Source organism: Anomaloglossus baeobatrachus, chromosome 2 (genome assembly GCF_048569485.1).
Source record: "Anomaloglossus baeobatrachus isolate aAnoBae1 chromosome 2, aAnoBae1.hap1, whole genome shotgun sequence".
Lineage (NCBI taxonomy): Eukaryota > Metazoa > Chordata > Amphibia > Anura > Aromobatidae > Anomaloglossus > Anomaloglossus baeobatrachus.
In genome coordinates this window covers 704,339,267-704,366,353 of record NC_134354.1, presented here as the reverse complement: position 1 = coordinate 704,366,353, position 27,087 = coordinate 704,339,267, and the positions used below count along the sequence as shown (strand labels likewise).

Here is a 27,087-nt window from a genome sequence, read left to right as displayed (position 1 = left end):
CCTTCATGCAGTATACATGGCATCTGGTTATCGGACTCCTCCATTTTCTTAACAATGAACAGACACCAGATACCCATATGCTTTTCTGTTACCATGGGGAAAACACATGAGATCCTCTGTTACCGTCTGTATCGGTGATGAGGCTTTGTGTCCAGACCTGAAGGCTGGGATAAAGAATGAAGAAATTTTCTTTTGTAAAATGCTGGTACATCGAAATATTTAGCGTTAAAAATTAAGTTCTCTGCAAGAAGTTCTTGGTCCAAGGTCAATCTCATTATCGAAAGTCAGTCGGAAGTCCAAGAAAGTTCTGGTCTACGAGGCTTTGGGTCTTACCTTATCGAGGACACAACAATTCACATGTATATTGAAGTTGTTAAGCATATTTGTTCAGAAGAAATCATGCTGAGAAAACTTCAGTCGGCTCTTCATCCAAACTCTTGCAGTCACGACCTTACAGAGAGCAGCAGCACTTATAATGGCACAATTTCGCCTGTTCGTCTGGTCCGCAGCACCTCAATGTATGTAGTTGGAGGAGGAAGACCAACTAATGGTGAGTCTTTAAAAAAGTATAAAAGCACCACAAATATTGAGTCGTCAGGATGCTGCTACTACAAAGACGAGGACTCTGCGTGGTTGTTTGCCAAGACCCAGGATTTTCTCCAATACCTCCAGGATCTATTAGCTCTCAGGAAAAAATATCTGGCTAGTCTACATAATTTAAGGTGCATAACGGGAGCAGCTGAATATTCACCAGTATCAACCAAGTCATCCAAAACCGGAAAAAAATCATCACCACACGAGACGGGTGACGGAAAGGTAAGAGGATGCTGACATAAGTCAAGTAATTAACAAACATAGTTAGTCTTTCTTAGGCTACATTCACACATCCATGTCTATATTATTTTTCTGTTTTGATTACTTATATAGTGCCATCATATTGCCCAATGCTTTACAGACATTATCATCATACAGCCATGTAAAAGAGACCATAGTTCCCTCTGTGTTTCATCCGCTATTCCTCATGTCCTTTAAAAAACTGAAGCAGGTAGACTGTCCAAACTCTTAAGGGGGCTTTACACGCTACCATATCGTTAATGTTTTATCGTCGGGGTCACATTGTTAGTGACGCATATCCGGGGTCATTACCAATATCGCAGCGTGTAATACTTACCAGCGACCTTAGGCGACCTCAAAAATGGTGAAAATCGTTCACCATGGAGAGGTCGTCCCAAACTCAAAAATCGGTAAGGGTTGTTGAGCGTTGTGGTTCATCGCTCATGCGGCAGCACACATCGCTATGTGTGACACGAGCATGAGCGAGGAACGTCTCCTTACCTGCCGCCGGCCGCAATGCAGAAGGAAGAGGTGGGCGGGATGTTTACATCACGCTCAGCTCCGCCCCTCCGCTTTCATTGGCCAACCACTTAGTGACGTTGCAGTGACGTCGCTGTGATGCCGAACGTCCCTCCCCCTTGAAGGAGGGATTGTTCGGCAGTCACAGCAACGCCGCCGACCAGGTAAGTATGTGTGACGCTGCGTAGCGATAATGTTCGTTACGGCAGCGATCACTAACATTCACATGCGCGACAGGGGCGGGTACTTACACGCTCGCTATCACTAGAATTTGCTAGCGATATCGCTACCGTGTAAAGCCCCCTTAATTTATCCATTGACCCTTATCAATTGATTAGTTAAAAACAGATGGAACATAAATGGAACTCTGAAATACAAAGTATGTCTTCCATGTTTACATTTTAATCTGACTGATTAGTTTGAACTTTAATCGCCACATTTGGTCTGCCAAATGGATAAGACATAAATCTCACAAACCGGAGACGCAGATCCATTTTTAAATCTGATGTGTGTATGGATCAATAAAAGTCTATGGGTCAGTGTGCTGTCTGTTTAAAAAAAATAGACAGAATATGGACGTGTACAAAGAATGTGTGAATGCAGCCTTAGGCCTCTTTCCCACGTCCGTGTTTTCGGTACGTGGGACTTTCGTTTTCAAATGTACCGGAGTACACGTAGATCCATTAAAATCAATGGGTGTGCACTCCGTGTTTTTACATGCTCCACACAGCGACATGTCCGTTTTTCTCTGGCAGCACTGATGTCATACTGACCATGCACTGATGTGATCCGTGTGACATCAGTGAGACATGTACTGGAAAAAACAGGTGTCTTTGAAATAAAATTATCTTCTATACTCACCTGTCTCCAGCAATGCTTTTTCCTGGGCTACTGTCACTTGCTTCTGGGCCCGCTCATTATGCTCATGCATATTCATTACACTGTGGACCATGAAGCAGCAGCGCCGCCGGAGACAGCAGCAGTGGGAACAGGTGAGTATCGAAGTTCATGCTGTCCGTGTGCTATGTGGATGTCACACGGATAGCATACTGACAGCACACACTGAACACACACACGGACACACAAACACACACACATACGCACCTACACCACAGACCGTGCAAAATGTTTGTGTTTTGCATGGACGTGTGAAAGAGGTCTGGGTGATAGATACTTTGAGGATTTTATAACTGCATATCAGTTTCCACAGGTATGGCCACTTAGACTCTTGAGTGACAAATTCACCTTATTTTGTAACGATGCCTATCCATGGTCCCACCCAGAGAGTGGAAAATGCTATTTTATCTGGTTAACAACCTATAACTTACATTTTCACTATACAATGGAACCTTGGAATACGAGCATAATTGGTTCCAGGAGTCAAAGCAAATTTTTCCATAGTAAATAATTGAAACACAGACAATTCACTCCACAACCCAAAAATATTTACTGTATTTATACAAACTTATTACAGTAATACAAAATAATGTACTGTATTCATATAAAATTATTACCATATACTAATACAAAATACTGTGCAGTACAGTAAAAAAACATATAACACAAATTCAACTGCACATTAGCTTACAATAGAATTGTTGGTGTGCTTGAGGTACAGTATAAGCAATGTGCCCTACTGGTTAGCAGAAAGAAAGTACAATACTGCATGCACAAATGCAAATTCATAATCATGTTATATAGTATATACTGTACTGTAGAATGGTATACTGTGTACAGTATACAGTACATATGTACAGAAAGTTACCTCTAGAGCGGGTCAGAGCGCGGTGAAAGGACGGAACCGGAAGTGTGCACGGTGAGTATTTGCTCTTGTAGCGTACCACCATGCCTTAGGGTACTCGTCACTGGGCCAGTGGTTCCTTGGGGTAGCTGTGACTGGCCTGACCCGGTTCCGTGACCCCATCGGCTACATGTTAAATAAGAACGGCAAACGGACAAGTGTCAAATACAGATGGGGATGGAAGTAGGGTGACGGGCCCCTGGGAAGCGTGTCACCGGTTTCAGCGGTGACTGGGGTCTCGACCTCCTCCCCCGTCGACCCTTCCTGCGACTAGTCCTCTCCCAGGGGCAGTACTGGATGGGGAATGGGGATGCTTTGCAGCGCCACCCACGGTATGCGGCCAGAAACTAGCAGTCGCTGGACAGTCTCTCTCCGGGGCAGGTGTTATGTGCAGCCGGGATGGTATCGCTCCCCATGGACGGAGTGGGGTACCCCGGGAGGTTGATGAGAATGGGGGCTGCAGTACTCAGGAGCGCCGGAGCACAGGGCAGCAGCAGTTACTCACAGAGTCACCAGATGCGGGTTCCAGTCACTTTATTTACTGGCTCAGGTGGTATCGCACCCCGGGTGCTGCTCCTCGCCATCAGAGACTCCGGTCGCTTCCCGGGCAGGTCAGAGGCTGGATCCGGGTTGATAATCTGTGACCTCTCTCCTCCATGCACAACTCTGTACTCTCCCCCTGTCCTGGCCCAAACGGCAGGCAGCCTGGGCCTCTCGTGGGTCGGACTCCTATCTAGAGATGAGCGAACCGGTCCCGGTTCGGCTCGAGGTCGGTTCGCCGAACGGAGCTCCCGTTCGAGTTCGGCTCGTCGAACGTTCGACGAACCGAACTCGAACTGCATAGGAAACAATGGCAGGCAATCACAAACACATAAAAACACCTAGAAAACACCCTCAAATGTGTCCAAAAGGTGATAAACAACTCACAACACAACACAAACACATGGGAAAGTGACAAGGACATATACTCATGCGAAAACAAAAGAGCTGGACAAGGAAAAAGAGGAGGACACACAGATATATGAGTATATGCAAGGAAACATCGATGCCATTACTGTGCAACTTGAGCCCTGCTCATTTTAGGCTTCCAATCTGGATAAATTGCCTGAGCTCGACACGTACGCCTTGGGGATCTTGTCGTGTCCTGCAGCCAGCGTTCTCTCGGAACCTGTCTTCAGTGCTGCTGGGGGTCTGCTGGCAGATAAGCACACGTGTCTGTCCACTGACAATGTGGACATGGCTCTCAGAGGACTTTTCTTCCCCTGGGTCAGCCAGGGGACGGGAAAGGTACGCGTATTTTTGAGAGTGCTTCATGCAAAGCATCTTTTTCTTTTTCAAAAGGGGGGTCAACCGATGCCAGTCAAGTGGGGTGTGTGTGGCCCAATTAGTGGCAACGAGGGAGACTGTGGTTGGAGTCCCCTCGCTGTGTTTCTAAAAAAACCAAGATGAACAAGTCATGGCTCTAAGAGGAGTTTTCTTTCCCTGGGTCAGCCAGGGGACGGGAAAGGCACGCGTATTTTTGAGAGTGCTTCATGCAAAGCATCTTTTTCATCTTGAAAATTGGGTCAACCGATGCCAGTCAAGTGGGGTGTGTGTGGCCCAGTTAGTGGAAACGAGGGAGACTGTGGTTGGAGTCCCCTCGCTGTGTTTTACATGCTTTTAGAAGGGCATGACGTGGCTTGGAGGTTGACTTTCAGCATCTGCAAACTGTTGGCTACCAAAAGGCTGCCTTTCCAACCTTTTTAACCGAGGATTTTCGAGACCTTATGCTTATCGCAGTGCCCCAAGAGTCGATGCCCAGGCGCCACTCCTTCTCCAACAAAGGCGTGCACGCGCTACACCAGCATGTCGCACTAAACATCACTGATTCCTTGAGAAACTGTGTGTGACAGGGAGCATTTCACCACAGATAATTGGCCCAGTAAGCATGGACAGGGGCATTACATGTCACTGACTGGGCAATGGGTTACTGTGGGGAGAGATGGAGAAGGGTCTGCTGTACAAGTCTTGCCGTCCCCACGAGTTGTGTCAATCCTTCTGTATGTAGAAGTTAATACACTGCTTCTGCCTCTTCAACCTCGTGTGGGTCCTCCACCTTGGCCCAAACCCTGTGTGGTCAGGCCACCCTTCCTTGTAACTGCGCACAAGGAATACCACACACCTCCTTACTATGCTGGCAGCAGAGCTCAATGCCATCAGGCGGTCAAAGGTTTACTTTGAAATGTATGGGAAATGTGAGTCACACCGCTGAGAAGTTGTGGACGGTTAGCTCTGGAGACCGAGTTTCATCAATGGTTGTCTCCACTCAACCAGCAGCCAGGGAAGGCCGGGTGCGACAATGATGCAAACAAGGGTGCGGCCCTTCGCTGTGACAATGTGACACACGTGCCTTGTGTGGCTCACGTGTTGAACCTGGTTGTCCAGCAATTTTTAAAGCACTATCCTGGCCCACATGGCCTTCTGCAGAGAGCACGGTGTAACGCCTTCCTTGATCCACACACTCAGATGGGCTGTAAATGATAGGCTAGAGGGAAGCCACTCACCAAGCAGGACCCCTAGAACCCTGAAACCCTTTAACCCCTTGTGAGACTGTGACCGGGGTTATCTATGACGGCCGGTATGTCTCGCCCCGGTTGTGCTCACTCCATGATAGAAAGTAGATCCACTCCAGGGTTAATGCTGTTTCCCTACAGGCTGAAGGAAGGGTTAAATGGAAACAGGAACGAGGGCAGGTGTGCCGGGTGTGAGGGAGTGAACAGAAATCCCTGAGTTCTCTGCTGGAGAGGCACATGTATATTGTTGTGGACTTTTGTTTGGACATTAAACCGTGTGCTGTGAACCTTAATGCCTGGATCCCGTGTCTTCTGCTGCGCAGCCGACCGTGCTACCTCACATATGGTGGAGAATCAGCGGGCATGACAACCGGTGAGCTGTAGCATCCATCCCTGGTGACCCAGCAGCACATGTCCTGGATTCGAGCGGCTATACTACAGCCCAAACCCGGTGACGCCATGGAGGACATACTAAAGCAGCTGGCTCAGGCTACTGCACAGCAACAACAGATGAATACACACCTGATCCGGAAGTTGGATCGTCAGCAGCAACAGCACCAGCAATCCTTGAAATTGCAGGAACAGAGGCACCAAGAACAGATGGTCCTCCTGGCCAAGTCGATCCGTGCCGGACCGGCAGCAACAACCCCGGGACCGGGTGACGACGGCAGCGTCCGGAAAGCGGTGAGACAAGCGTTGCAAAAGATGACCCCGGGGGATGATGTGGAAGCGTTCCTGGCGGTGTTTGAGCGAGTGGCCGAGCGGGAAAAGCTGCCGACCCCCCAGTGGGCTGAGGTATTGTCACCCTATCTGACGGGGGAACCCCAAAAAGCGTACCTGGACCTCTGTACTGAGGACGCCATTGACTATGTGACCCTGAAAGCCGAAATACTGGCTCGGTTGGGGGTGAATACCTATGTACGGGCTCAGCGGGTAAATCAGTGGTTCTATGACGAAGCCAAACCCGTACGCTCCCAGGCCTATGACTTGTTGCATCTTGTAAAAAAGTGGTTGCAGCCTGACACTCTGAGCCCGGCGCAAATGGTGAAAAGGGTAGTAGTGGATCGTTTTGTGCGCACTTTACCCATCACCGTTCAACGGTGGGTAGAACAGGGTGACCCGAGTACCCTCGACCAATTAGTGTCCCTGGTAGAGCGGCATGTGGCTACGCAGGACTTGATACGGGACACTGAGACTTTGCGTACCGCCCGTCGGTCCAGCCCCTCCAAGCCTAGGGCCAAGGACCCACCGCTGACAACGGTGCAGGAGTCCCCTACCGTCCCGTCTGAGGCCGCGCCCGCCATTCCTGAGGTCCGGAAGGTTCTGTACCCTAAACGACAACCCGTCAAGGGGGTTTCCGTCCCCATTAGATGTTGGCGGTGCCAGCGGGTGGGACATATGGAAGCCCAGTGTCCACTCACCACGGAGCCCATAGATTGTGGGGTTACCCGGCGGGGTTCAATGTATGCTCAGGTGGTGTGTACCGCTGACCTGGTCTCCCCAGAGACAGAGCCCCACTTGTGTCAAATACAGGTGAATGGATGTCCGGTTACAGGATTGTTGGATTCCGGAAGCTTAGTGACCCTTGTGCGATCAACCCTAAGGGCTAAAATAAAGGCCACCGGACGTACCGTGGGGGTGGTTTGCATACATGGGGACCGCCGAGACTATCCCACGGGGATTGTCACCATCACAGCACCTTGCGGTCAGGTGCAACATGAGGTGGGACTTCTTAACACTCTTCCTTATGACGTGATCCTGCCCTATTTTTGGACTTTATGGAGGGGACCCCCTAAGTCCCCTCAGATATTGGTCAGTCCGGGACCTGAGCCCTACAATCCTGAATCCGGGACGCCTGCCGTAGGGGTCACCATGATAGGGACAGAGTGTGAACCCGATAGGTTACCCCTAGAGGTATTGGCAGGAGAGGCTGAGATGGTCGAGCCCATCCCGGAGTTGGAGGCGTCCCCGGATACGTTTGGGACAGCCCAACTCCAGGACCCTACGTTAATACATGCCCGGAGTCGGGTGACAGTAGTTGACGGGGTGGCACAGCTGCCCGGTGCCCAGGTAAGGTACCCCCATTTCGCTCTTAAGCAAGATTTACTCTACCGGGTAGATGAAATACGGGGCGTGGGGGTAGAACAGTTGGTGGTGCCCCAGCCGCATCGCCGGCGGGTCCTCGACTTGGCTCATAAACACCTGATGAGTGGCCACCTAGGGGTCAAGAAAACGCAGGAGTGAATATTGCAAAGGTTCTATTGGCCCGGGGTCTTTGGGGAGGTAAAATGGTTCTGCGAAACCTGCCCGGAGTGTCAGCTTACTGCACCCCTGACCCATTTTCGCAGTCCGTTGGTACCGTTACCCATTATAGAAGTCCCTTTTGAACGGATAGGGATGGATCTGGTGGGGCCCCTCGTAAAGTCCGCTCGAGGGCACCAACACATCCTAGTGATCGTTGACTATGCCACCCGGTATCCCGAGGCGATACCTCTCAGACATACTGCAGCAAAGCTTATAGCTCGGGAGTTGTTTGCTGTGTTCTGCCGGGTGGGGTTGCCCAAGGAGATCCTTACGGATCAGGGGACCCCGTTCATGTCTAAAGTGACCAAAGAGCTATGCCGGCTACTCCAGATCAAGCAGTTGCGTACGTCTGTGTATCATCCTCAAACGGACGGTTTAGTCGAGCGTTTCAATAAAACCCTGAAAACCATGCTCAAAAGGGTGATTTCAAAAGACGGGAAAGACTGGGATATGATGCTTCCCTATTTGATGTTTGCCATACGAGAGGTGCCACAGGCATCCACGGGGTTTTCGCCTTTTGAATTGTTATACGGGCGACATCCCCGGGGATTGTTGGACCTGGCAAAGGAAACATGGGAGCAAGAGCCCACCCCCCATAAAAGTGTGATTGAACACATTTTGGGTATGCAGAACCGCATAAGCGCGGTCATGCCAATTGTGAAGGAGCATTTACAGGAGGCTCAGGCCACGCAAAGCGGCCACTACAATAGACAAGCCACCGTGCGGACCTTTAAACCCGGGGATCGGGTGTTGGTATTAATTCCCACGGCGGAGAGTAAATTCCTGGCTCAGTGGCAAGGCCCCTACGAGATACCGGTAGGCGGAAACCTGAACAAATATACCATGTCAACCTATTAAAACCTTGGCAGGAACGGGAAAGCCTGATGGCTGTTTTTTCCCCATCTCCCTCCTCTTCGGGTCGTTCACATCCGGCTCCAGCGAACTCCGGAGAGGACGAACCGGAAGTAAGGATTGGAGAAGCTCTCACCAAGACTCAGAGGCGAGAGGCCAGACGGTTGGTTCAGCAGAACCCCGATGTCTTCTCCGAGCTGCCCGGTAGGACCAGTCTGATACGACATGATATTGTCACCGAGCCCCACCTGAAGGTACGCCTGAAGTCATACCGGGTACCGGAGGCTCGACGACAAGCCATATCGGAGGAAGTAAAGACAATGTTACGCCTGGGGGTCATCGAAAAATCCCGGAGTGAATGGGCTAGTCCGATTGTCCTAATACCAAAACCCGATGGCTCCTTAAGGTTCTGCAATGACTTTAGGAGATTGAACGAAATATCCAAGTTCGATCTCTACCCCATGCCCCGGGTGGATGAGCTGATTGATAGGCTGGGACAGGCGCAATATTTTACCACGCTCGACCTGACCAAGGGGTACTGGCAGGTGCCACTGACGGAGTCCGCCAAGGAGAAAACCGCTTTTGTTACGCCGGAGGGTCTCTTCCACTATGTTGTCTTGCCTTTTGGGTTACATGGCGCTCCAGCCACGTTCCAGAGGTTGATGGACTTAGTGCTGGAACCCCACCAGGCGTATGCATCAGCGTACCTTGATGACATCATTATTTACAGCTCCGATTGGCAGACCCACTTGGAACAGGTACAAGCGGTGGTGGACGCGCTTCGAACAGCTGGATTGACAGCCAATCCAAAGAAATGTGCGTTGGGGCTCACGGAAGCCCGCTACTTGGGCTACGTAATAGGCCAAGGAGTGATTAAGCCCCAAATTAACAAGGTTGAGGCGATCCAGAAGTGGCCTAGACCCCTGACCACGAAGCAGGTTAGGGCCTTCCTGGGTATCGTGGGGTACTACAGGAGGTTTGTAAAAGATTTTGAGGGACTATCAGCCCCCTTGACGGACCTTCTCAAAGGCAAGAAGTCCGTCATGGTGCGCTGGACTCCGCAAGCCGAGGACTCCTTCCGGGCCCTGAAGGGGGTCCTGTGCGGACAGCCCGTTCTGGTCAACCCTGATTTCCGGAAGGAGTTCATAGTACAGACTGACGACTCGGAGGTCGGCCTGGGGGCAGTGCTGTCTCAGGTGGTTCAGGGGGAGGAACACCCCGTCACCTTCTTGAGTAGGAAGCTCACCCCTCCTGAGCGGAATTATAGCGTAGTGGAAAAGGAGTGCCTGGCGATCAAGTGGGCCTTGGAGTCCCTACGCTATTACCTGCTGGGACGTCAGTTTCGCTTGGTGACGGATCACTCTCCACTGGTCTGGATGAGGTCCGCCAAGGAACGGAATGCCCGGGTTACCCGGTGGTTCCTTTCTCTGCAGAACTTCCGGTTTACGGTTGAACACCGGGCCGGTAGGTTGCAGGGCAACGCCGATGTCTTGTCCCGCGGCCCGTGTTTGATGGCAGGAGTTCAACCCCGCACGCTTGAACTGAGGGGGGGGGGTATGTGAGACTGTGACCGGGGTTATCTATGACGGCCGGTATGTCTCGCCCCGGTTGTGCTCACTCCATGATAGAAAGTAGATCCACTCCAGGGTTAATGCTGTTTCCCTACAGGCTGAAGGAAGGATTAAATGGAAACAGGAACGAGGGCAGGTGTGCCGGGTGTGAGGGAGTGAACAGAACTCCCTGAGTTCTCTGCTGGAGAGGCACATGTATATTGTTGTGGACTTTTGTTTGGACATTAAACCGTGTGCTGTGAACCTTAATGCCTGGATCCCGTGTCTTCTGCTGCGCAGCCGACCGTGCTACCTCACACCCTATACAGGGATTAGGAATTACACAGGGCCCAAGGTGATCGATACCTGTGGAAGGCTGCAGTTCCAGAGAATAATAGTCAGGCAGGGTCAAAACATTAATTGAGTAGCAGGAACAGAATGGGACGGCCAGGACTTAATCAGAAAACAAGCAGAGGTGAAATGCGGATCGGCCAACAAGGTACATAAACAGCAAGCAGGAAAAGTAGTCAGGTAACAAGCACACAAAATCATAAAACTGAACTGGGGGTAAAAGTAACCAGAGGTTCATAGCTATGTCTGGCAGTGGTCTGCAGACAGGATGGGCATAAAAAACGGTGTGGTGTCTTCCCATTGGTTGTAGCTGAATGATGGTACTTCATCTGTGAGATACCCACCAGCTACATTCAGCCAGAGATTCTGCATCTGTCAAGATAATGCAGCCCAGTGGGTGAGCATAACCTGCGTCCACCTGCGCCGCTGGCATCGACTCCTCTCCCATCATCAGCACTATGCATGAAAGGAACACGTTGTCGCCTGGCGACCGGAGTACAAATTGACGGAGCGGACTCCGTTGGTGACTTAACAGCCGTGTGCGGCAATGATGCAAACCTGGCTGCGGGCCATCGTCAGGGCAATGTGAGACACGTGCCTTGTATGGCTCACGTGTTGAACCTAATTCTCCAGCAATTTTTAAAACACCATCCCGGCCTACATGGCCTTGTGCAGCGGGCACGCTCGCTATGTGCTCACTTCCATCGTGCGCACACAGCAGCTCAACAACTTTCGTCGCTACAGAAGTCTTTAGGTCTGGTGGTTAAACGCCTGAAATGCGATGTTCCGACACGCAGGAATTGGAATCTGCACATGTTGCAGCGTTTGTGGCAGCACCGCCGAACCCTGCTGCAATACGTTATGACATATAGCCTGGGATAACTTGATCCAGAGGTGGTGCAGATCACGCTGCTGGAGTGGTGTCAGATCAAGGACCTATGCACCCTTCTACACAGTTTACAAATGTCGACGAAGATGTTTAGCACTGGCGATGCCATTCTCAGCATGACAATTCTGGTCATCTACATGATGGAGCACACTGTAATTATTATTCGGAGTCAGGTGTTGGGACAAGAGGAAGGGGAGGAAGTACAGGAGGAGTCATATGCGGAAGTGATAACAAGATCTACGAGGTCCAGATGGTCAGCGGCACCTAGACGGCAGTCATGGTGAGGGAGAGGGATTAACAAGGGCGCATAGTATCAGCAAAAAGTGTTGAGGAAGGTGCAGGAGCCCATGAAGAAATGGAGGACGAACTGGCGATGGGCATGGAAGACTCAGCAGATGAGTGAGAGATTGCTCACATTTTGGTTGTGCGAGGTTGTGGGGAGAGGGCAGAGGAAGGAGGCACGATTCTCACCATTCTGCCACCAACACACCAAGGACTTGGTCCTCCTGGATGCACAAGACACATGAGCGCCTTCTTGCTGCATTACCTACAACATGACCCTCGGATTAAAAAACAAAAACCTCAGAATTAGAATTAACAGATCCATACCGTTTTTATAACATTGCTATTTCTATACTATGGTTCCCAAAACTTACAATAATCCTACAAACGACTCATAGTATATATAATCAAAAAATATATTGTCCAAGTGGATTCAATATCACTTTTATTAATTTAATTATTTTTTATTATTTTTTTGGATACACAAAGTGCAAAAAGTGCAGCATAAAAACAAAATATACGTTTGGGTAAACAGAAAAACAGGACAGTGCGACCCAAGGAACAGGCAATAATCAACATAATTTGTATAATGATCTTTTGCGCAGCATTCACAAGAGCAATATAAATATATATACATATAGATGTACCCAGGAGATATGCAACCCCAGATTAAAGTGCTTATTTATAGTGCTGAATTGTCAAATGACATATTTCATCTTATTGCACTTCAATCATATTGCACATATCCCATCATGTGCAATATACAAAACATATATAGAGGAATGGTTTGGATACAACACTTAACTATAGTATACGTATAGCTATTATGAACATATTGCACATTTACCATTGATCAAAAGGTAGATCTTCATTGGGCAAAACCCATGGTACAAAATTGTACTGTACACCATGCTCATTATAAATGGTAAACACTGTGGCTGAAAAAAACAGCAGGGTGGAAAGATTATATATGGTTGCACAGCACTGTTAACATTTTATGCCTGGCCCACCACTTGGTGGGCCAGGCATAAAATGTTAACAGTGCTGTGCAACCATATATAATCTTTCCACCCTGCTGTTTATACAATTTTGTACCATGGGTTTTGCCCAATGAAGATCTACCTTTTGATCAATGGTAAATGTGCAATATGTTCATAATAGCTATACGTATACTATAGTTAAGTGTTGTATCCAAACCATTCCTCTATATATGTTTTGTATATTGCACATGATGGGATATGTGCAATATGATTGGTGGGCCAGGCATAAAATGTTAACAGTGCTGTGCAACCATATATAATCTTTCCACCCTGCTGTTTTTTTCAGCCACAGTGTTTACCATTTATAATGAGCATGGTGTACAGTACAATTTTGTACCATGGGTTTTGCCCAATGAAGATCTACCTTTTGATCAATGGGAAATGTGCAATATGTTCATAATAGCTATACGTATACTATAGTTAAGTGTTGTATCCAAACCATTCCTCTATATATGTTTTGTATATTGCACATGATGGGATATGTGCAATATGATTGAAGTGCAATAAGATGAAATATGTCATTTGACAATTCAGCACTATAAATAAGCACTTTAATCTGGGGTTGCATATCTCCTGGGTACATCTATATGTATATATATTTATATTGCTCTTGTGAATGCTGCGCAAAAGATCATTATACAAATTATGTTGATTATTGCCTGTTCCTTGGGTCGCACTGTCCTGTTTTTCTGTTTAGCCAAACGTATATTTTGTTTTTATGCTGCACTTTTTGCACTTTGTGTATCCAAAAAAATAATAAAAAATAATTAAATTAATAAAAGTGATATTGAATCCACTTGGACAATATATTTTTTGATTATATATACTATGACCCTCGGATTGTACGAATTCAAAGTAATCCTGACTACTGGGTTGCCACACTGTTAGATCCCCGGTACAAGACAAAATTTGGCAAAATAATTCCTGCCATAGAAATGGACGCATGTGTGGCGCCCCTGACCTGGTCAGGCACCACTGAGTACTGCACCCATGCTGGGGACAGTACAATACAGGTAATCCAGAAGGCTGACCGAGGTGTGACTACACAGGCGCATAGTGATCAGGTCTCACACATGTACCTTTGAGAGGACCCCTGGGGATCCCAGGAGGGGGAAAAGCCTTCACCTCCACTGGAATAGTGGAGGGGGCCAAAAGCCTCCATCTCCTCTCAAGGGGTGTGGTAAGAGAATCTGGTTGCTAGGTGGCGTAGGCAGGCACAAAAGGGAAAAGAGAAGGAGGAGTAAACAGTCTGCAGCAGAGTGTGGAGGAGTGAGGAGCAGGAAAGTGAAGCTCTGACAGGAGCAGCAGTGAAGGTCCCAGATGTGAGCCGGTTCAGAGCAGAGTCCAGGGAGCTCCGAGAGGAGCTGACCCCTTCCCCTGGGCTGCTGTAGTCTGACAGCGTCCGCGCAGTGGCTACCGACGGGGGAGAACGGTCACCTAGGAGGGCTATCCGAAACCCATCTCCAGCTAGAGAGAGAGCACAGAGTGGGAAGTAAGAAGACTGCTAGGGAGAACCAGGCCCAAACGGGCGGCAGATCCCGGAGTGGGGATAGATCCACCTTTCCCTGCTAAACCTGCCGGTGTGGGGCCCTCAAAGCCCACACCACAACACCACAAAAGCCGCAGCCACGTAGCCACAGTTAGGGCCCATAGCTCACAGGAGGCAAGCAGCTGGTGTGAGCTGGTCCAGGCCACAAGCAAACGGCAAACGAAGGGGAGTGAGGCTTCAGCAACTTCCCTGGGTGACCCCCATAGGGACTAAAAGTCGGGGTCACCCCAAACCACCAAGGGCTAAGGAAGGCGAGTTGGTAGTCACCATCAGAAGTCAGCCTGAAGGATACCTGGTTCCCGCCTGGTTCATCCCAGCTACGCCCGGGTTACTCACCCTGCCACCTGAAGTGAGTAAAAACCCTGAAAGACATTCTGCCTGTGTGGAGTTATTCTGCGCCTTGTGGTTCTACGCACCTACACAGGGCCCTGGGGCTTGCCTCACTCTCAGGAGGCTATTCCAACTAACTGCACTCACCATCAGCCCCAGGCGTCCCTCAACCTGCAGTGGCGGTCCCTACTGGCCGCAATACTGAGAGTGGCGTCACGACGAGAAGAAGATCTCCTACCTGTGACCAGATCCAGCCGAGTGGAGTCCCTGAAGGTAATGCACCGACACAACACCTGTGGGGCTTCACACATGTATACAGGAGTATCTGCAGAAGGTGGTACGCAATCTTAGATCTGCTTTTCCACTAAACACCAGTGCTGCACAGAGTGAATCTCAACGCTTTGTCATGGATAGGAGGAAATGGTCTTTTACTTGTCCACATCTGAGGGACCGAGGGCTGGCTGCTGTGCTGAGATGGCGTTGAGTACGGTGTCCCTGCAGAGTTGCACTTTTGGTCATATACAAAATGAGTTGAAAAAGGACAGATGCTGGTGGAAAGGGGAACTGGTGTGTTGGAAAGGGGAAAAAAGTTTTTGTCCGTGGATTTGGTGGTTAAGCAACAGTAACATTTGCTGAAGAAACACCATCTGTTACAGTGGGACTGGCAGATTTGGATAAGGTGGTATATACTATGTTACCGCTATATACCGAAAATTATTAAGAAAAGAAAGAGAAAGGTATATATCCCCATCAGCAGTCAGTGTCCACCGTGCTCCCAGATGGAAAAGGAGAGGTTGGCAACTGGAAGGTTTGGTGGAGGATACAGAGCTGTGTGGCTATGAAACTAATAGTAGCCTGAACCGAGTTAGACGCCATTCGGATCTGGAGACTGGGAGCCCTGTTAGCGTCACAGGGTCCACATGCCCACCCAGCCCAGGAACTCCCTGTTAACAACACAGGGGCCATTGAGTACCGCTGACCGTGTGTGTAGGGGCCACACCTGTGGACAGCAGGTGCATCAGCAGCAGCAGGCCTGTTAATGCCACTGGGCTGCACAAGCAGGACTGGTAGGACAGGAGCTGGTCTTAACCGTTCTGCGTTACCAACTGTGGTGGTGGCCTGCATCGACACCCTATCCCTGCCTACCTCTGGCCTAAAGCCGCAATGGGTTCAACACATGGAGGTGTGCTCTTTTGGAGCATAATAGAAGACTGCGCACCTCCTTGTTGGCTCCAGCCCGTTTTATAACCTGGGTCTGCCCCAAACCAGGGTGGACCACAATGCACCTCCTGGAGACAAAAGCAGAGTGACATGTCATGAATGGCATAACTAGCGTCCTATTTGGAACCGCAACTTCAATGATGACCTCATGGCTGCCATGACCCAAACACCTCACCAGTCATCGTCTGACCATCAATAATGCGGTGACAAGTCATAGGGGCGGGCCTCTGCAAGCCATTTGGGAGTGGCCTGGCCACATTGTCAGGACACCTGATGCCCTGTGGTCTATATGGGACCCCCACATCAGGGGCAGGGCCAAAGAGTTCATTACCGGACATCGTCTCTGATGCAGTAAGTGCCTGAGCATGCTCAGTAGCATGAAATACAGTGTCTGAAAAAAGACTATCAGCTTTATGGTGTCTAGGCACAACACAGGACCTAGACCCGGCACGGAGTGCAAGTACCTGTGCAAAGAGGCTTTTCGCACTAAGTGTGGGAGCATGCGCTGTATCCCGAAATGAAGACTTAGCCTCAGCAATGGCACAGTCAGGCTGAGCATACTCACTAGGCGAAACACTGTAGTTAGGCTGCGGCTGGGGTAAATCGGCACACGCATGCGCACTAGCTGCCTCTCCACACTTAGACGTAGAGGAGAAAGCAGCCAGCTGGACAACCCAAGGCCCAGCCCTAAATGGCAGCTGACGCCTGGGCACAAATGAAACCGCAGCAGGCTTCAGGTTACAGGTTTTGTAACAACAAATACCATCCAAAAGAACAGGTGTACTTCTTCCCATGGATAATCTGATATGATCCTTTTTTTCACGGACACAACCATCGCTAACAAATGTAGATGAGGCCAAAACAGCAGCTGCTTCAATGGATCTGAAGTGCTCCATAAAGTGGCCTCTCCTCCACCCCAATTTCAAGATCCCAAATACTCCATTCCTCTGTGGTGTCAATCCAATCGCACTTGCTTCCTACCAGCTCTCAAGTTTCCACCAGCCCTGCTGAGTATGGGGTAACAGAGATGGTTGAGTTTGCATAGCTGTTCAGTCGCACTATAGCCTGCGAATCAGAGGTCAGCTCCAAAGCTGCAATGAGTACAGACAAGGAAGTTATTATTTTTATTATTATTGATTTATAGTATAATTATTATTATAGATTGATTTATAGAGCACCATTGATTCCATGGTGCTGTACATGAGAAGGGGGTTACATGCAGAATACATATACAAGTAACTATAGACAGACTGGTACAGAGGGAAGAGGGACCTGCGCTTGCGGGATTACATTCTAAAGGATTTTTGGGAGGAGACAGTAGGAGTGGTGTAGGTTGAGCGTCAAGTACGTATGGTGGTGGTTTCATTGAAGGTTATAGTCATTTCTGAACAGATGAGTTTTCAGATTCAGTTTGAAGCTTGCGGGTGTAGCAGATAATCTGACGTGTTGAGGTAGCGAGTTCCATGAGACAGGGGAAATGATCTGCGCAGATGGCCAGAAGCTTTGTGAGTGGGATCCAGGCCCCGATGAAGAAGGTGCTGAGCCTAATCTACACCCTCATTTCCAAAAAGTCAATCCTCCTGGTGGAGACAATGGGGAACATGATGAGGAGCACAGATACCTGATTGGAATGACAACTTTACTATTCGGTCAGGGCAGGAAGAGGTTTTCTCGGAGGACTCAGGACGAGGGGAATGAAAACACACAGGGTTATTGATGAGGTTGGAGACCACACTTACTGTCAAACCAAAGTCAGCCAGTCGATGAGGTCAGCGGACGAGGTGGAGGAGGATGCTACTGACGACGAGGTTACGTTGCGTCTTCCTGGCCAGAGACAAAGTACTGGAAGCAAGTCAACAACTGAATTCTGGACCACAACTTTGACTCTGAGCAGAAGTCGTGTTGGCTATGCAGGTCGCATGGGCTGTAAGCCTTGCCTAGCCTGTGAATTTATGGACATCGCAAAGGATCACCCAAGTCATGGAATCTGTAAGATTTGTCAACAATCTGTAAGTAGAAGGCAAAAACTCACACCTTTGAGTTGTTCCTCCTTGAAGTGTCACATGGATATGAATTGATAGCGTGAAGGTGTATTGCTCAGCTTTAGCCACTGTCAATGCAACATGCTTATTTGCCATTGCATGCATTGTTGCAGACTACACACAAGGGGCTGCTGTTTTTTTGGATCTGCCTTGGTTTGGTCACTATAGCAATATCAAATTGCTCTTCGGATGTGGACTTGGAGATGCTGTCTATGAACAGAAGGAAAAGCTAAAGATGTGTGTTACAGCAAGGAGCCACCGCGGAAACACTTTGTTGAATTGTGAGGGGAGTCATGTTGTACTTTGATGATGAGCCCCGTAATGCCAGTGAGCAGCATCCTGAGCCACAGACCAACATTCTTACAGTGCTGTCTATACTGTTTACCGTGAGAGGAGCGTAAAGTCTGTATTTCTGGAAACTGGACATCACAGTACCCGGGTACGGTAGGCTGTGCCCAGACAATAATGCGGGCACGCAACACTTTGTTTTATTAGCAAAACACATATCTGTTCTGGGTAGGCCAACTATATAGACAATAAGACTTGCTGCCTCTGCACTGTCAAATTGTCACATACAGTTTAAATCATAGAGGGACAGCAACACATGTTTGCATTGACTGTTGCTTTTCAAGATTTCCATGACTGTGTTGCAGAGCTGTGTGGTTTGCATTCACACTGTTATCATCTGCATTATCTGTGAGGCTTCAGCTAACAAGGGTATTCAGGGGGGGTAATGTGTTTTGACTATGTTTAGGTAGATAACTTGGAAGCTCTTGTGATGCACCACTGGTAAGTCGTGTTCACACACACACACACACACACACACACGCACAAACACACAATTACTGCTACGCAGAGGGATTAGCAGGTAGTAGGCAACAGAATAGATTGTTCAATTATTTAAATTGTATGCATGGTTCTTATTGTTTGTTTTGGTAAAGTTAAACAATCATTTATCAACCCAACTGCCTAGAGTCCTTTTCCTGTTGCCTGGTTTTGCTGCATACTGGGGAGCCCACCCTGTACACAACTTAAAATGAAGCATAAGTCGCAATGTGAATTTCACTGTGCTACAATGCAGCCTAGCGTGCCTGTGCAACCACCGCCTGCCCCATCAAGTGCATCTGCGTGCTTTTCATCCTCTGTGACTGTGGGGACAGCAGTCACACATGGTTTTCCACTCCTTTACCCGCAACAGGGAATGTGATTGGCAGGTCATCACTTGTTTTGGAAGTGGAAACAGAAGGTATTGTTGAGAACCATCATTGGATGCAGGCTACATTATATCCACGCCTGCACCTTCGTCACAGATTGGCTGGACTACCTGCAGTTAATAATTGCATTCCAGAAATGGAAAGGAGTGTAGAATGCACATGTGTTGCACCTTGCTTGGCAGCAAAGGAACACTAACTTAGTATTCCAGACAATTTTAGGATGGCAGAAAAAGAGTCAGCTCTTTGGGAAAATTAAATAGCGTGGCAAAAGTGGACAGATGGGTACAGTGGCCGTGTTCTGTGGGTACCAGGACAGTAAAGGAAGCATCACTTTCTATCCCTCCTAATGATCAAATGCAGCAAGGAATTCCCTGAGTTTGCTATAAAATTAGCATAGCAAAATGTGCATGAGGGTAGAATGCAGAGGTGCTTGAGATTGCTTGGCACAAGTGGCACAATAAAGGAGTCCTACAGCCATTTTTTGTATGCCACTAAATGGCAGTATTTTTTGCTATCATTATAGCTTATTAAAAACAGAGCAGGAGGGTGTCATGCAGAGGTGCTGCACATAGCTTGGCACCAGTGGGGCACTAATGGAATACAACAAACAGTTCTATGATGCCACTAAATGGCAGTATTTTTTGCTATCATTATAGCTTATTAAAAACAGAGCAGGAGGGTGTCCTGCACAGGTGCTAGAAATAGCTTGCCACCAGTGGGGCACTAATGGAATACAACAGCCAGTTCTATGATGCCACTAAGTTTACTCAATTTTTGGTATTATAACGTCTTAGTAAGTAACAATGAGTTTGACTGTGCAATGCAGGCAGACGTGCTGCAAATATCTTTGCACTAGTGGGACTATACAAAAGTCCAATAGCCACGTTTAGGATGCCACTAGGTACGCTCAGTGTTTGCTAGTATAAGGGCTTAGTAACAATAAGTTTGAGTGTGCAATGCAGGCGGACGTGCTGCAAATATCTTTGCACTAGTGGGACTATACAAAAGTCCAATAGCCACGTTTAGGATGCCACTAGGTACACTCAGTGTTTGCTAGTATAATGGCTTAGTTATAATGAGTTTGAGTGTGCAATGCAGGCAGACGTGCTGCAAATATCTTTGCACTAGTGGGACTAGACAAAAGTCCAATAGCCACGTTTAGGATGCCACTAGGTACACTCAGTGTTTGCTAGTATAATGGCTTAGTTATAATGAGTTGGAGTGTGCAGAGGACAGGAGGGTACAGTGCCAGGATTGTGGGGCTCTGGGTAGAGGAAAGGAAGCCTGCCTTTCTATTCCCTCCTAATGGGGAAATGCAGCGAGGAAATCCCTGACCTTAGCTACACAGACGCTGTCTCTGTTTTCAGGACCTGTCACCTATGGCTCTGACCCTGCCGGTACGAGCCCTTAAAAGGACTGATAGAAAGTGCTATCCCTATGCTGTACAGCGCTGTGTATGGAGCGTAATATAGCAATATCGGCGATAGGAGCTGCGCCAGTGATGTCTGACACCAAGGACGCAGAAGGCAGATAATGGCGTGCTGGAGGAAAATGTCCGGTTTTATAATGCAGGGACATGTGACATGGACATCCTATCACACATGCCGTTGCTTCTCTGGCTAAAAGTCCACTTAGCTGTGTGTGTGTCTAGGATTGGCTGACATGCTGGCCCGCCCCACTACACGCGCGCGCTTAGGGAAGGAAGACAAGGAAAAAAAAAAATGGCGATCGCCATTATACAAACAGCAGTGATCTGAATGCGCTGTTCCCGCACACTATACACTGAAATTTCATAATAGTGTGAGTCACAGAGTGACTTACACTATTACAGCGGAAATCCAGCTAGGAATTAGCTGTTTTTTTGCTGCTAGAACCGTTCTCGAACGTATCTAGAACTATCGAGCTTTTGCAAAAAGCTCGAGTTCTAGTTCGATCTAGAACAGGCCCCAAAATCACTCGAGCCTAGAACTGGAGAACCTCGAACCGCGAACCGCGCTCAACTCTACTCCTATCCCTTTTGCCGCGGCCACCATGACTAGGGCTCTGTAGCTCTCTCTTGTGCTCAGTCCCTTTCTCTGGCGACTAGTCTCTTCTTTTCCATGATTACAGGTACCGGGTTCTGTCTCTATAGATGTTACTGGCCCCCAGCTTGGTAGTGCTATCTGCTCGGTGTTAAATCCAGACAGCTCTGCTCTGCCTCCCTGAAGGCCTGATAGCTTCCCTTCAGGGAGCAGCACATATCTGCTCTGTCTTGTGTCCAAGCTATTCTGCCTAGCTAAAGTGAAACTATCTATTTTCTACCCCTAACTACTCATGCCCCCACCACTTTCTCAAGTTGCTATGGCAACCTGGGCTGGCTAAGAACTGACTGAGTAACTTCCTGTGTCTGTAGAAACATTATTAACCCTTTCCTAGTGAGTGCTTCTCCCTGCTGTATGGTGGTGTGAGGTGTGTGTAGAACTTACTAGATTAGCATCTTGACCTGCCAGGGAAGGATATAATGATATACCCTATAGCGACCAGTCTTAGGGGCACTACACTCTTATTGCAAAGCATTGATCTTAAACCAAGTTACACATTTTTAGAAAGCTTTGCTTGTCTTGCAAAACGCTCTCAAATTAAGTTACTCTTAATCCAAGGTTCCACTGTAGTTCTTTAAGCAAAGTATGATCACAGCTCAGGAATTGACACTGCTTCATACCAGGCAGATGCTGAAAATTTCTGCAGTGTATCAAAAAAGAAAAAACTTTCAAAGCCACAGGGAACCAATCTGCATGGGAGAGTAGATGAAAACTCTGGCCCCTTGGCGGCTTTTTCCCACCAGCTCCATTTGAGCATGTATATAGATACACCTGTCATTCATTGTCAGCAGGCGGGCAAAAGCATATAGAGCATGACCTACTCCAGTCATCAGGAGCCATCAACAGTGCATGTTTTTAGTATTTCCTAAGTATTCCCACGTGAACATTCCATCACTTGAGCAATACTACAGAAATCCTAAAAATATGCACTGTTGGAGGCTCTTGAAGACCGGAGTTGGGGAACACTGTTTTAAAATATGGTGCAGTGTTTCAGAGTCAAACATACAGTGGTATGAAAAAGTGTTTGCCACTTTTTGATTTCTTATTCTTTTGCATGTTTGGCACACTTAAATGTTGTAGATCACCAAACAAATTTAAATATTAGACAAAGATTAGAAAGGTAAGCAAAAAATGCAGTTTATAAATGAAGATCTCTATCCTTTAGGTGAAAAATAAATCCAAACCTTCAGGGCCCTGTGTGAAAAAGTGATTGCCCCCTAAACTTAATAACTGATTGGGCCACCTCTAGCAGCAACCACTGCAATCAAGAGTTTGCAATAACTGGCAATCAGTCTTTTACAACACTCGAGCAATTTTGGCTTATTCACCTTGCATAATTGTTGTAATTCTACTTCATTGGAGGGGTTCCAAACATGAACCACCTTTTTAATGTCATGCCACAGCATCTCAATTGGAGTAAGAACAGGACTTTGACTAGGCCACTCCAAAGTCTTAATTTTGATTTTCTTAAGCTATTCAGAGGTGGACTTGCTGGTGTGTTGCAGAAGTGGACTTGCTGCATAATCTAAATGCTCTTCAGCTTGAGGTCATGAACCGATGGCTGGATGCTCTCCTTTAGGATTTTTTGGTAGACACCAGAATTCATTGTCCCATTTACCATAGCAAGTCTTCCAGGTCCTGAAGCAGCAAAACAGCCCAGACAATTACACTACCACCACCATATTTTACTGTTGGTATGATGTTCCTTTTTTGGAATGCTGTGTTACTTCTATGTCAGATGTAATGGGACATACACCTTCCAAAAAGTTCTACTTTTGTCTTGTCAGTCCACAGAGTATTCTCCCAAAAGTGTTGGGGATCATTAAGATGTTTTCTGGCAAAACTGAGATGAGCCTTTATGTTCTTTTTCCTCAGCAGTGGTTTTCATCTTTGAACTCTTCCTTGCAGGCCATTTTTGTCCACTTTCTTTCTTAGAGTCATGAAAACTCACCTTAGCTGAGAAAAGTGAGGCCTGCACTTCTTTGGATGTTGTTGTGGGGTCTTTTGTGATCTCTTTGATGAGTCATTGTTGCACTCTTGGGGTAATTTTGGTCAGCCAGCCTCTCCTGGGAAGGTTCACCATTGTTCCATGTTAACGCTATTTGTGAATAATGGTTCTCACTGTGGTTTGCTGGAGCCCCAACACTTTAGAAATGGATTTATAATCTTTTCCAGATTGACAGATCTCAATTATTTTTTTCTCTCATTTGTTCCTGATTTTCTTTGGACTGCAGCAGGATGGCTAGCTTTTGAGGATCTTTTGTACATGTCACTTTGTCAGCCATGTCCTATTTAAGTGATTTCTTGATTGAGAACAGGTGTGGCAGTAATCAGGCCTGAGTGTGGCTAGGGAAAATGAACTCAACTTTCCAAAGATGGGATAAACCACAGTTAATTTATGTTTTAAGGGGGCAATTATGTTTTCACACATGGCCGTATAGGTTTGGATTTCATTTTCCCTCAATAATAAATACCTTCATTTATAAACTACATTTTGTGTTTACTTGAGTTATCTTTATCTAATATTTAAATTTCTTTGGTGATCTGAAACATTTAAATGTGACAAACATGCAAAGGAGTAAGAAATCAGAAAAGGGGCAAACACATTTTCACACCACTGTACATGGCTGAAACAATTTAGCCAGTGTCTGATACAGTCTTCCTGTGGTTCGGACACCATTCATCAGCTCTTAGGTTCTCATTAAATTTCCCTTTCAGTCTCTGATAGTAGCATTTAAATGTTTCCATTGCCGCCACGTGTGTATATTGGCCCCCATCAACCCTTTGCAAGCTGATTGTGGGAAACAACTGGTTTACTATGCTAGCTGAAGGCCTGCTAAAGCTCTATTTATGTGCCATCTTGGTTATCCTTTGCAGCTCGGCCATTGGCTGTGCTCAACTGGAGAACTACAGTTTCACTATACACTGCAATATTGTGGTATAGTTCAAGTCCTCTTAGGGGAGTAGTGATGAAAGAAATAAAAAGTTTTTCAAATTTTTCTTTAAAAAAATATGTAAAAGTTGAAATCACCCCCCCTTATCACCCTTCAAAAATAAAGTTATGAAAACAAAATAAAAAAATAACAAACTATATTTGATAGCAGCGTTTCTGAAAAAAGTCCAATGTGTCAAAATATTAAATTATTTGAGAATTGCCATTTTTCAGTTGCTGTGCGTTCTCAAACAAGTGAAACAAAAAGCAATCACAATGTCATACGTAGCCCAAAATGGTACCAATAAAAACACCAGCTCTAGGCACAAAAAAACAAAATCTCACACAGCTCTACCAATGGAAAAAAAGGTACTTGTCTCATAAAATGGTGTCAAAAACTATTTTTTATTTCAGAATTTTTTTTAACTCTAAAACAATAAAAAACTGGACAACTTTGATATCGCCGTAATTGTACTGTCTTGGAGAATCCTATTGCCAGGTTTTCTGTTACAATGTATGATAAAATTAATGATGTCATTCAAAACTACAACTCATATCGCAAACATAAGCCCTCATATAGGTACACAGACTGACAGCCTGACGTATTTTCATTCCGTATGTAAAATGGACCACATACGGACAGCATAGGGACCGACAATACGTTTCTGGGAATTTAGCCTTGCTAAGGATAATTGTGACGCCCTGGCCTATCAGGTCGTCACAGGGTATTCTGCAATCTGCCCTTCTGCACAGTATCCACCCTCCTTGGTTACGGGTCCTGGTCCTTTGGTGTTGCTAACAGCTTAGCCAATCAAAATCCTAGGAACACTTCCCACTTTAACCTACCAGACACACCATTGGGGGACCTGAAGGGAATAGGGCTGCCCACATGGGGGGTTGGTGAGGGGAAAGTGAGGAAAGTGACAGTTGAGTAGAGACAGTCGAGTCGAGTAAAGTGAAAGGAGAGGAGGTGAAGTGACTCTCCGAGAGGGAGAGGTCACGGAGGAGAGCTCCTGTGTACTAGGTGGCAGACGTTGGTCTGGGCCTGGTAGGAGCTATCACCGGGCAGGGGCCAGGGCACAATGGCGTACGTGGACCCCAGGCCGGAAAGTAGCTTCATGCGTTCCGGTAATTTACCCGATGGGGGTGAAGACTTCAAGTATCATCCCCAACCCACTCCAAAATCGGCATAGGACTTTCCCACTACAGTCCAAAGAAATCCTACACGTGAACCCTGAGAGCAAGCTCACTCCGTTAGCCATACGGGTGAGCAGGACCCGAAGAGTTTTATACCCACGGGTCCAACAGAGATGAAGGTGCCAAGGACAGGGCCACAGACTAACAGCAACACTAAGGGCACGGACCCAAGCGTGAGCCCTACAAGCTACAGTGGTGCTCAGAATTCTGGTTTACAAGCTGTCAGTTTAGTTATTCCAGGGCTGAGTGAGTACATTGAAAACCCCTGTTCCTATCCCCAACGGCACCCAACTACCATCTCACCAACAACGGGCCCCGAGACACAAACCCCCTACCCACGGAGGGGTTAAACATTAGGCTGCCACACCATCATCACCGGGCTCCCCAGCGGCAGCGGTGGTCCCTCACATTACCACCACTGTGGGTGGTGTCACGAACTTTCCTAATCCCCTGTACATAATCCCCCCTGTTGTGAATGTCAGTTGTGCTTTTGCTGCTGTGAGGCTCCCTCTTGTGGCCAGGAATGATTTAGACAGAGGTGTGTTGAGCAATGGGCGTTTCCATTGCTAACTCTCTGCCTATTTAAATCCTGGTCTGATAGCAGGCTATGCCGGATGTCAGTTGTTCTTTGTTCACCAGCCTGCTTCTTCCTGCTCCAGACCACATCTACCCCAGATAAGTGCTTGGCTCTTTATTTGTTGTTTGGTTCATTTTACTCTTATCTGAGTTTGTCATTCACTGTGGTTGTTTTCAGTTTATTTGCATGCAGGGATCTTCCCTCTCTGTTGCTTAGCTAGGAAACTCCCTGCTGCTATGTTTGGAGTATTGCTCCTATTAGTCCTTGTGTTTGTTGCTTCTTGAATTTGTGATTCTTCCTGCTTTCTGTTCATTGGTATGACAAGAGCGCCTGGTATAGGACAGAGTTCAGATCCAGCAATCTGAGGGCTTTTTGTACTATCAGGTTCTTGGATTGTTGTAGGATTTTTCTCTGGCCACCATCAGTCCCTTTCCTATCCTGTTCTATTTAGTTATTGGGGGCCTCACCTTTGCTCATCCTATCATCTATCTGTGTATTGTGTTTTCCTATATCACCGCAGTCTTTGAATGTGGGGGGCTTGCTATTCTTTATCTATTTTCTGAGGCAGAGAGTTATTCATCTTTCCTTCCTTTAGGATAGCTTGTTCTCCGGCTGGGTTCGCGGTGCACAGTATGTTAGTTCACCCCTCGGCTACTTCTAGTGTTGATGGTTAGTAAGGGGATGGCGGCCAGATTAGTTGCCAATGCTCTTGTCACCTTTTACCAATGATTTTTGGTGGTCTTCCATGGTTCCGGAGCATAACACTCCACCTTTTTCATTCGAGTGGCCATGCAACCCCCGGGTCCGGAGACCCCTCGAGCCACCGCGGATCCGGATCCGAGCAGCAGCAGCCTGGCTGCTGGCACGGGGGTGGCACATAATCCAGCCCCTTAAAGACCGGGAGCAGTAAAGATACATCCTAGCAGTTAGGGGGAGGGGGATCCGCACACGTTAGCTGATTTATACAGCT

General features: G+C 47.5%; 1 protein-coding gene across 1 annotated transcript in view; it reads left to right on the top strand.

Annotated features, from left to right (window-relative positions):
* The first annotated feature begins 399 nt into the window (after positions 1–399).
* The window catches only part of C2H13orf42 (chromosome 2 C13orf42 homolog), a 43,192-nt gene continuing 16,504 nt past the window's right edge, over positions 400–27,087 (top strand). Inside the window, exon 1 of the mRNA XM_075334577.1 lies at positions 400–816. Within this exon, the coding sequence (XP_075190692.1) occupies positions 400–816 (417 nt within the window). The remainder of the gene's footprint in view (positions 817–27,087) is intronic.